The 12560-nt window shown below is 37.4% G+C and overlaps 1 protein-coding gene across 2 annotated transcripts in view; it reads right to left on the reverse strand.

Moving 5' to 3' along the window:
- Positions 1-12560, reverse strand: part of LOC143244704 (charged multivesicular body protein 7-like) — a 77347-nt gene that overhangs the window by 60568 nt on the left and 4219 nt on the right. The window contains exons 2-3 of one of the 2 annotated variants that reach the window (XM_076489825.1): positions 10902-11245; positions 3273-3351 (exon numbers count right to left, since the gene is read on the reverse strand). Coding sequence is in view for 1 of the 2 variants with exons in the window: in XM_076489824.1 (XP_076345939.1) it covers positions 10902-11176 (275 nt within the window). In the remaining variant the exon portion in view is untranslated. The remainder of the gene's footprint in view (positions 1-3272; positions 3352-10901; positions 11246-12560) is intronic. The other variant, XM_076489824.1, reaches the window with a different exon arrangement.

Below are 12560 nucleotides of genomic sequence, written 5' to 3' on the forward strand. Positions count from 1 at the left end.
TCAAAAAAGCATGGCCCACGGAGGAAGGAAAACACAACCCCATGTGAGATGCTTTGATAATAAATGAAGTTTTGAAACATAAAGTAAAGACAGTTGCAAACGACAGAGGTGTAAATAAGGTTCATGAGACACTATGAATAAGCTATGAACTGGGGAAGTGTGAAAAGTCCAAGTGCAGAGCCAAAGTCCTTACTAATGAATATGGTTTAGCATTTTTAAGCCCAATGGTCTGGCAGAGCCATAGACTAGTGATCCATGGTCGAATTTCAATTAAATAATAGAACGACATATCTTTAGCATACACGTCAATCCACTCCCCATGTGGTGGGAAAAGAGGACACGGAGGATGTTGAGTGCTCTTGTACATTTGACCCATAGCTGTTTGATGTGTGGTATAAAGGTCAGCTTACATTCAAAGAATGTAAGAACTTTGTTTCAAGAACCACAGGCAGCACAACTTCACCGATACAGAGTTCAGGATCAGAATGAATACCCCGTTTGTGGCAAAAGTGCATGAAAACAGTTTTAGAGAGAGAGAAGTTAAAGCCTTTTGCTGTGGTCTACTTCAGTAAACAATTGAGGGCAGTCTGTAGCTGCCACTCAATATACCTCATCTTCGATGGCTGATGAGATGTGAAAGTCGTCGACACAGAGCCCATTTGCAACAATGAGAGGGAGTTGTTTAGTGATGGCATAAATTTTTATACTGAAAAGTGTGACACTCAGAACACAGTACTGAGGGACTCCACGTTCCTATAGAGAAGAAAGGGAAAGTGTTGAATCCACATGAACTCAGAATCTCCTGTCCATTAAAAATTTTTTAATAAAAATGGGCAAATGGCCATGTAACCCATATACATGGAGGTCTCGCAAAATGCCATTCCTCCATGCTGTATCATAAGCCCTCTCAGTGTCAAAGAATATTGATACAAGATGTCTTTTGAGAAAGGCTTCTCTGATTGACGTTTTAAGTTGAATCAGGTGGTCCATGGTGGAGCTCTGTCGTCGAAACCCACACTGGGTGGGCAATAGGAAGTTGTTTGATTTGAGGAACCAAACAAGATGAGCATTAACCATCCTCTCTGAGGTCTTACAGAGACAGCTCATCAAAGCAATTGAACAGTAGTTTGAAGGAATCTTGGGATCCTTCCCAGGCTTAGAGAAAGGTAGGACAATAGCCTGGCACCAGGCATCAAGAAAAACATTCTCCTGCCAGATCCACTTAAAAACAATCAGACGAATAGCAAGAGAATCAGGATATTGATGGCGCAGCATGTCATTGTGTATATCATCAGGTCTAACCAATGTACTGCCAGACCGATGAAAGGCCAGTTTGAGTTCCACCAGTGTAAAGGGACGATTATAGTCACAGAGACAATCAGATCGAAAGGAAAGAGGTGATTGCTCTGTCTGAGTCTTGATGGCAAAGAAGGTGGAGGAAGAAACAGAAGTGCTAGATACCTGGCAAAAGCAACATCAAGAGGGAGACAAAATTATATTGCCCACTGAACTTTTGAATCTTGTCCCAAATGATTTTGGAACTGATGGAAGAAAATATGCTGGTTGTGAACTTAATCCAAGATTCCTTCTGGCTTTGACGTCTTATCCATTGAGCATTTGCATGGGCCTGTTGGAAAGCTATGTGGTTCGAGAGTGTGGGAGACCTATGGAAAGTACCCAGGTCTGTTTTTGAGCCTTCCATGCCATGTGGATGCCAGGCAGGATTCCACCATGGACAAGGATATAGTGGAAAACGTGTTGAGGTTTTAGGAATACATTGAGCAGCTGCTTGTATAATACAGTCAGTTACTGCTGCCACACAGTTGTCTACTGATGGCTTACAGACAATGGCAAGATCACATTTTGTGAGAGCAGTGAAAGTGGCCCAATCCACCTGATCTATCTTCCACTGGGGCATGCGAGTTGGATGGCATCGACCACAGCCAGTCTCTCTCGAAATTATAAGAAAATGATCACTGCCTCGTGGATTATTGTCAACCCTCCATGAAAAATGGGAAAATAATGAAGGAGAGGCAATTGAGAGATCAATAGCAGTAAAGGACTGACTAGGTGCATGGAAATAAGGAGAATAACTAGTATTGAAAAGAGAAAGGTTGTGATCAGAGAGCATATGCTTTACAGAGCAATGCCTACTATCATTATCAGCACTTCCCCAGAGAGGATGATGTCAATTCAAGTTCCCCAGGATTAATAAGGAAAATGGCAACTGTTCAATGACAGCATCAAGGTCTGATTTATCATACGTCTCTCCAGGCGACAGGTAGAGAGAACAGTGATGGTATGGTATGACCCAAGGAAACATGGATGGCTACAGCCTCCAAGGGTGTGTCAAGTGACAAAGACAAGGTGGGCACATTCTGATCAACCAACAGTGCCACCCCTCCCTCCATGCATTCTTCCATCACACAGCCTGTCATTTATGTATAAAGAAAACTGCCAAAAGGTGACTGTATTGGCAGTTTTCAGAAATGTTTCTTGTAAGAAATGACAAACAGGATGGTAGGAAGCAGTCAGTGTTTTGATGTCATCCAGATTAGAAAGTAAACCTCAACAGTTCCATTGTATCAGGGTGGCCATTTTTATTTACATGTAGGCAAACTGGATAGAGAACCCTTCTGTTTATGACCATGTCTTTTTCCTTACTGTCCTTATTCGAGGGAGGTCTATAGACCTCCAATAATCCTATCCTGGGTTGATTGGGCAGGTCTTTGCTGTTTGAAGGGGATTCTAGATACTGAGGATGTGAATGAATGATTGTTTTGCATCTTGGGGTGGGAGAAGAAGATGTATCCAAGGAAATGCCTGTACCTGGAACCAAAGGGTGTGGATCTTGGGTGTGGTTTTGAACACCTTGATGATAAAAAACCATAAATCTGTTTAATCTAAAGGCAATTACTACTCTTCCTAAATTTAATTTCTATTATCTTGTTCCTAATTCTAACTAGTAGATAAGAATTAAAAAAGAAAAATGTTGGTTTGGAAAGAGTTAAATGTGATTTACTACGCTTGTTCAACTAATCTAGTTCATAGCTTCTTTGTTAGCTAGCCAGATTTAAGATTTTTATATCCAAAGTAAAAGTATCTAATCTTCCAATTTTGTCTCTATCAGTGTTATTAATGTAAATTAGAAATACTAATGATTTGAGTACAGATCCTTGAAGCACACTATTTGTAACATTATAGTTCACTTAAGGCTGAATTGCATTGTAACAACTTTTTATATTCTCATCCTCCCATCCATCAAATCTTACCTTTGATATATTTATTTTCTACTCTAGCTGAGGTAATTTTTTCCACCAATCTATTATATACCACCTTATCAGAAGCTTTCTGAAATTACAAGTGAACTAAGTTAATATTTTTTATTCTTATATAAATAAGAAGGAACATACTGATAAAAACAATAACGTTTTTGCAGTAGGTCTCAATTTAAATGATTTTCTGTGCAAGTCATTGTGTTACATGTAAAATGTAATTAAAAACTTAATATCTATATACATTAATGAAATTAATATTATATGTTATAATTCAAAGTTTTAAGTCCTTTCTTTCAAAATAAACCTTTAAAAACTACTTAAAAGTTCAGATATATTGTCACATGACCAACAAGCTATGAAAATTCTGTACTTTAGTTCTACTCTGTATCTTGAGTAATACAACAGTAGTTAAGTAGAGGTATGTTTACACAATAAGATGCTTACATAACTTTTCGATTTGCAAATTTCAAAGTTCTCTGAATAAATATAGTTAAAACAAGAAATGCATATTTTCAACAAATTCACAGATTTGTTTGAGCTTTATAACATACATGTTGACTGTACATATCTGAGTGTATAGAGATTCGAAAGAGCTTTTTCTATATTATAGTCTAATAAGTTATTTTCAAATTGACACTCATTTTTATCACAGAGTATGTGGAACTGACTGGTTGCTTGATTGACTAACAGTTTAGGCTAATTTTTTACCCAAATACATTATATTATAGGTACAGTTTACATTGTATTTAGTCCTTACTATTATATTTCCATTGACTATGTATTAGTTATGTTTTAAAATGCATAATTGAAAGGTTTGAACAGTTTATATATATATCATACTTTGCAGTTGTTCTCAAAGCTTATGATATTACTCACTGAATGAAAATTTTATCAAAGGGTTGCACATGTTTTCCAAATTATACCCCAAGGGCACAGTTAACTGGTATTGAGATGAATAAGTAGTAAAGGACAAGAAATGAAAATAAAACATAAAAATTAACCATATATGAAAAGGAAAAGGCCTGAAATATAAATCTAACAGAAAGAAATATCTTTAAAATATTATACAAAACAAATTGAAAGGTGCATGTGTTTTTTCTATTTCTTAGTTTTAATCTTTTCATTGAATTACATGTTGATAATAGCTAACATTAGTGATATGGCAAAGAAAATAAAAAATAAATATTTCCCTTAAATAAACTTTTGATATTCATTTAGAAGGTTCTAAAAGTTGTGCAAATGAAATATGGAAACTATAATGTAAAGAAAATTATATTTAAACTTAAAATGAAAACCACTTTTGCTCCAACTATTCACAGTTTGAGTGTTAGTAACTATTATAGATAAATAATATTTTTATTAGAAAGATGTAATTAAAATAATGTTATTCTTTGTGTTCAAGATACTTATGAACTTTAACAAAATCTTACCAATTTCTGATAGAGTACTTCTCTCTTCTCACCCCTTAGTGTGGATTCCTGTACATGGTGAGGGGATCTCCCAGGGAAGGTTCTGTTCTTTCAGTTTACCTCCTCTGGGATTTAAACATCCACCCATGTGTTTGCCATGCATGGCAACCAGTGAAGGGGAGAAGAAGATCCTGGTGGTTGAGGAGTCCAACCCTAACACACCACTTTGGCCTTGAATTCCTGAAGATGGTCGGCCTTGGGATGGCCCCTCCTGGGTCAATCGGCTGGTCTACTCGGGCTAGGGTCAACCAAGTACCAGTGTTGAATGTTCTCAACAGGTATTGTGGACATTATATCTAATGCTGGTGTTTGGGTATAGTGCTCACAAAACCGTGGTGTTGCTGCAGTGTCCCAAAATGTATTATTGTACATGGCAAACAAAAATTGAAAAGATCAAGTAACAAACCATCATAGCATGTAAATTTATAAAAAACAAATATTCTGTGTAGGAAAAAATGTTTTACATAACTTACTGTTTTGACACAGCATGAGACATATTGATACATCTCGGTTGTTCCACACTCTAAGCTATTAATAATTTTTTTTGTAATTTTAAAGACAGCCCTTATTATTCATATAGTTATAAAGCTTTCTCTTAAATTCACTGCCTCCACAACATCCAAAGGCCAAACACCTTGTTATAAAAATAAAATTTTCTTAGCTGAAGATAATTTCTACTCAGTCATAACTTACATCCCCTAATCCCACTGTTCTTGCCATTAAGTATGAAAAAATAATATAATGCATGAATGGTGAAAGTTTTGAAATCAAATATTAAGTATTCAAAGAAGTAAATTTGGAACATGGAAGGCCTAAGTGCAGACTGGTTATTGGAAAATATTGACTTTTAAGAATTATTCAATTGTAGAATGGATTACCAGATGATGAGGTTATGACAATAGTTTCAATTCATGATGACGGATTTTTTAGATAACTGTATGGTTGATTGATTTAGTGTTTTATGGCACAAAGCAGCTAGGCTATCTGCACCAAACATTCAGTAAAAAGGTAAAAGTATAGAAAATATAGTAAAATTCATAAAATGAAATGAAGGTAAAACAAAACAGCATTTAAAAACATAAATACCATGAAACCAATGTTTACATACAGTCTACAATGTTAAGAGAGAAACAACAGTAAGAAAAATTGTAAAGGACTTTCTGTAGCAAAATGGTAATTATCATAACCTGCCAGGAAGACTAACAGGTAAATACAAGAACCACCATCAGTCACCTGAAGTTGGCCTTTCCAGTCCTGGTTCCAAGTTATGTGTCATCATAGCCATTGTCAAAAAGTAATAAAACTTTTAAAAGAAGTGTAGAAAAATTTTAACAATAACTCGCCAGGATGACTAACGGATAGTTCAAACAGCAATGTCAGTCACCTGAAGTTGGCCTTTCCAGGCCTGCTGTCGAGTTATTTAATGTTATGGCCAATTTCTAATTTCAGAGAGAACTAGAGAGACTGTGATTCTTAAAAGGGAACCACATTGAAAAAGGTTTAATGTATAAATTAAAAAACTCAAATGACATTAAAAAGATTAATGGCCTTTAAAAAACTAAAAATTTGATCAAGGTGGACAGTGTCACTATCACCAACAACACTGTCTAACATTACGAACAAACCTTGGGACCAAACATATTTAAAATGATGCCATCATTGAGAGTCGTAATGACGGCAAGAAAGTAAAATGTGGCTTATTGTGATCTGAGTGTCATACAGACTACACACTGGTGCATCTGTTCCAAATAAAAGAAAACGATGAGTTAAAAAACTGTGACCAATGCGTAGTCTAGTTAGAACAACTTCCTCTTTCCAATCCTTACAGAAGCAAGACAGCCAAAGTCCAACATAGGGTTTTATTTGGAAAAGCTTTTTTGGAGTTACTCACTCCAAGTCAAATGCCAGCTGGCACGGAGCCGAGCCTTGAATACAGGACCATAGTCCATGTATGGAATAGGCACAGCGGTGATAGTTCCAGAGCAGATAGATTTAGCTGCAATGTCTGCAAGCTCGTTCCTGTGAATACCAATGTAGTCTGGTATCCAGAAAAACTGGATAGAAGTAGATATTAAAGAGAAATGGGCCAGTTGGTTTTCAATATTGGCAAGAACAGGGTGTGAACCAAAGTGAAGCTTTTCCAGGGCCAGTAGAGAACTAAGCGAGTCAGTATAAATAGTGCAGTTGGAGTATTGGTTAGCTTCTATGTGATCCAGGGCAAAAAAAATGGTGTACAGTTCAGCACTGAACACAGTAGCTGTAGAGGGGATTCTGTGTGCAACCACCGAACCACAAAAAACAATAGCAGAGCCCACAGAGTCACCTAATTTGGAACCATCCATATAAATAGGAACGGAAAGATTGTTCAAAAGATGCTCAATAAATAGAAGACAGTACTTCCAATCAGAAGTATCTGCTTTTTTCAGGTGACATAAAGACAGGTCACATTTGGGGACTGAAATAAGCCATGTTATCCAAGGACAGACCCAATATATCCACCTGCATTTGGAGAATGTTCAGTGCTCTTGTACATTTGATCCGTAGCTGCTTAATGTGTTGTATAAAGGTCAGCTTACGATCAAAGATAAGTCCCAAGAACTTGGTCTCAAGGATCCCAGGCAGCGCAACTTCACTGATATGGACTTCAGGATCAGAGTGAATACTCCATTGGTGGCAAAAGTGCATGAACGGGTTTAGTAAGAGAGAAATTAAATCCATTTGCCATGGTCCACTTCAGTACACGATTGGGGGCAGTCTGTAGCTGCCGTTCAATAAATCTCATGTTCAACAACTGACATGAGATGTGAAAGTCATCAACTTAGAGCCCATTTGCAACAGTGAAATACTGAAAAGTGTGAAACTCAAAACACAGCCCTGACAGACTTCAACTTCCTGTAGAAAAGAATGGGAGTGCTGTTGTCGGAACCCACACTGGGTGGGTGAGAGGAGGTTGTTTGATTTGAGGAACTAACCAAGATGAGCATTAACCATCCTCTGTTTCAGAGACAGCAGCTCATCAAAGCAATTGGACGGTAGTTTGAAGGAATCTTGGGATCCTTCCCAGGCTTAGAGAAAGGTAAAATAATAGCCTGGTGCCAGGCATCAAGAAGAACATTATCCTGCCAGATCCAGTTAAAAACAATTTGAAGAATATCAAGAGAATCAGGATATTGATGGCGCAGCATGTCATAGTGTACATCATCTGGTCCAACCAATGTACTGCTAGACTGATGAAGGGCCAGTTTCAGTTCCACCAGTGTAAAGGGACAATTATAGTCATAGAAACAATCAACTCGAAAGGAAAGAGGTGATTGCTCTGCTCAAGACTTGATGGCTAAGAAGGTGGAGGAAGAAGCAGAAGTGCTGATACCCAGCAAAAGCTTTCACCTGGAGCATCTGCAATGCTCCGGATATCAGCTACTTCCTGGCCATCAAAGAACAAGATCGATAGGGGGACAGAATTATACTGCCCACTAACCTTTCAAATCTTGTCCCATATGACTTTGAAACCAGTGGAAGAAGATATGCCAGTTGTGAACTTAATCCAAGATTCCTTCTGGTTTTGACATCTTACCCATTGAGAATGTGTACGGGCCTGCTGGAAAGCAATGCAGTTTGAAAGTGTGAGATACCTACAGAAAGTATCCCAGGCCGATTTTTGAGCCTCCCGTACCACGTAGCAGGCAGGATTCCACCACAAACGAGGGTATAGTGGAAAACATGTCGAGGTTTTAGGAATACATTGAGCAGCTGCTTGCATAATACAGTCAGTTACTGCTGCCACACAGTCATCTATTGATGGCTTACAAATGATGGCAAGATCAAGTTTTGTGAGAACAGTGAAAGTGGCCAAGTCCACCTGATCCATCTTCCACTGGGGCATGCAGTTTGGGTGGCATCAACCACAGCCAGTCTCTTTCAAAACTATAGGAAAATGATCACTGCCTTGTGGATTAATGTCAACTCTACATGAAAAATGGGAAAATAATTAAGGGGAGCAAACTGAGAGATCAATAACAGTAAAGGACTGACTAGGTGCATGAAAATAAGTAAAAGAACCAGTGTTGAAAAGAAAAAGGTTGTGATCAGAGAGCACATTCTGATCAAACAGTGCCACCCCTCCATACATTTGTCCATCACACAACCTGTCATTTCTGTATAAAAAAAAACTACTGCAAGGTGACTGTATTGGCAGTTTTCAGAAATGTTTCCTATGAGGAAAGACAAAGAGGATGGTAGGAAGCAATCAGTGTTTTGATGTCATCCAGATTAGAACATAAACCTCAACAGTTCCATTGTAACACGGTGGCCATTTTTATTTACATGTAGGCAAATTGGGTGGAGAACCCTTCTGTTTACAACCATGTCTTTTTTCCTTACTGTCCTTATGTGAGGGAGGTTTATCGACCTCCATGGATTCTGCCCTGGGTCAATTGGGCAGGCTTTGTTGTTGGAATCAGAATCCAATGATTGAGGACATGAACGAATGATTGTTTTGCATCTTGGGGTGGGAGAAGAAGATGTATCCAAGGAAATGTCTGTACCTGGAACCAAAGGGTGTGGATCTTGGGGTTTGGTGGAATGTATGTAAGGGGCAGAGATATGTGTTGATGTTCATTCATCAACATTTAAACCATGGAGATCAAAAGGCTTTTCACTTGTTTTGAGAACGATTCTCTTGGAGGCACAGAGAGATCTGTCTGCACTTCCATTGTAGTTGTGGAACGAAGTGCAGCAGCATGTGTCTGAGATGAAGTGGTGGACACCAATTTTCCAGCCTCAGGATAAGTAATAGTATGAATCATTTTCAAACATTGCACCTTTTTTTCCTCCAACCATTTAGGGCAAGAAAGAATGTAGGATGGGTGAGAGCCATTGCAATTGACACAATGTGGGTCTGCTTCACACTCATAGGCTTCGTAATCCTAGACACCACAATGAGCACATGTCAGGGAACCACAACATGATGTCTTTGAGTGACCATACCTCTGACACTGGAAACATTGGAGAGGGTTTGGAATGTACGGCCTACCCTGCAACTAAGATAACTTGCCTTGATGGTGGCAGATGCACGTGGTGATGTGAATGTCAAAATGAGGATGTTGGTCAGCAATGTAACTCCATCTTTGCGAGTGCAGATGCGCCTCACTGGAGAAACTTCTTGAGTGGAGAAACCATCAAGAATCTCTGACTCGGGGATGTTCTTCAAATCCCTCTCAACAATAACTCCTCATGATAAATTCAAAATAGCATGAGGTATAACCTCAATAGGTATATCCCCAATTGGCTTTGAATGCAAGAGGGGTTTACTGTGTTGAGATGTGGATGTTTCCACCAATATGTCTCCAGATTGAAGCTTCTTTACTGACTTTGGAGAGCCATCAAGTCCCTCCAGTTCCTTCTGAATAAAAAAGGGGGACATTTGCCCTAAAGGTTTCTCTGAAAGAGAATGTAGGATAAGAAAATGAGGTACAGCTGGTGGTACAGATGTTGAAGACTGCTGATCAGAATCTTCAAGACGTGGTCGTTTACCTACTGACTGTTTTCTCACTATTTTATTTATATTTGTATTTGGAGGATCCATAGGAAAAAAGAAAATTTTGGTGCCCACTGACCTCAGCCACCATGCAGCCCTACGAAGGGACGCACTACAATGTCAAGCAAGGACACTGCAGCAACACCAGTGTTTTGTGAGTACTACACCCAAACACCACTTGAGAACTTCCAACACTGGTACTTGGTTAACCCTAGCCCAAGTGGACCAGCCGATTGACCCAAGGGGGCCCACCCCAAGGCTGACCGTCTACAGGAATTCAAGGCCAAAGTGGTGTGTTTGGGTTGGACCCCTCAACCACCAGGATCCTCTCCTCCCCTTCACTGGTTGCCACACACGGCAAACACATGGGTGGATGTTTAGATCCAAGAGAAGGTAAACTGAAAAAACAGAACCTTCCCTGGGAGGTCCCCTCACCATGTACAGGAATTCACACTAATGGGGGATAATTGTATGAATATGAAAGATTATATATTTAGGTTAAACTGAGCTTTTATCGTTGTTGGGTAACCTTATGAGAACAAATAAACCATCACCTAGGCTTTTATGTTTTCACTATTGAAAGATAAAAAAATATGAAAAATAAAAAAATTAACAAACCTTTTCATTTCTTCTAATACTATGTTCAAACACTGGGGAACTTGACCATTTCTTTGAAATACCATATTTAAGTTGTGCAGAGAAAATGTAGCACTTTTTGATAATTTATTCCATTTTAAAATTAGTGATGTCCAAAACGTCATTTTATCTGTCCATCCCTGTGGATTGACTTCCTTATTTCTAAATGAAGAAAACAACAAGTTCATCCTCACATCATCCTTCCAGCAAGATGGTAACAATTCCTCACTGTTGTAATACTCTTGAGAAGTTTCCATGATACATATACTGTACTATCTGAATAGTGCAGAAGTGTCTCAGGCTAAAAACAATTCCACTTGATGTATCTATATGTAAGGGAATAATAATGATATTTAGAAATATAGTCATACAACTAGCTTATTAGCATCCTCAATTTTATTGTACAAAAGCACAAAATTGAGACTGGCTACTTTTATCTTTTTTTTCCATTTATGAAAATCTAGTACCACAAAATAACTGACGAAAGCAGTTTACAAGATGAAGTCTGATTATTTCCTAAGTTTAATTACATTTTTAATCATTACAAAATACTAATTACTAATTAGTTTACATCCTATGTTATGGTTTTTAAGTCAATGCTATCATAAAAAAAAATGTATGGCTGTATATAAGATCCAATTACACACTCCAAAAAAAAAAGCAACTGATCTTCAGCCAACCCATACTCCCACCACATTCAAAAGACTTGAACCAACTCTTCAAGTTATTTCACAAAGGTGGTATTCACATTTTGTTAACAACTGTAATAGTTGACTCAAGACATATGACATAATTACATCTAATATTCTGCAACATGTTGAAATAGAAAACCAATTTTAAGGGCTCCAGACAAAACCTATCTTTAGGGATTTGTAATAATTAAAGGCAACATGACACAGATTAAAAACCTTTTTAAAATAAATTACTCATAGTTCAAGATAGGAATGTACCTGAAAAAAAAGAAAACAATAAAAAAGGGTATGGAAACCTAATTAGCTTATAAAAGCTATAAAGAAAAATAAATACCACAAATTCAAGATAAACTGTCAGGTAGAATGAAATGTTTATAGAATCCTAAGGATTTGGTCAAAAATAAATTAGGAAATTAAACAATTCATATGAGAAACTGATAACTAGCTGATAATGTTAAAACAGCAAAAATTATCCTAAGTATGTAACAGGTAAACAAAATAGTTAAATTACTATTAGTCTCCTAAAAATACTGATATGAAGGCATTTTGTTCACATGATAGCTAAGATGTTAGGTATTTTCTTTTGCTTCATAAAAAATGTTAGCAATATTCCCAACCCTGAGTAGTCTAAAGAGGTACAGCAATTAACCTGAATCACAGAAATATTAATCTTCGAATGGTAAGTTAAACAAGTTTCACAAATAATTCAAAAAATAAGATAAGTAAGCTTGTCTATCTTTTTTGAAAGGCAATTAGGTGTCTGATCATTCACAAGTTGCTAATGTTAAGATTTATTCTTAAAATTCACAGCAACTATAACCATGTTTAAGTGCATTTATTAATTAGTGCTTGTTGCCTGCCTCTCTACAAATAAAATTTAAAGTTTATCACTATTTATACTTTTTCTTTGATAATTGAGATTAATAGTATTCATATTTATCATATTTGT

This window comes from Tachypleus tridentatus, chromosome 2 (assembly GCF_004210375.1).
Source record: "Tachypleus tridentatus isolate NWPU-2018 chromosome 2, ASM421037v1, whole genome shotgun sequence".
NCBI lineage: Eukaryota > Metazoa > Arthropoda > Merostomata > Xiphosura > Limulidae > Tachypleus > Tachypleus tridentatus.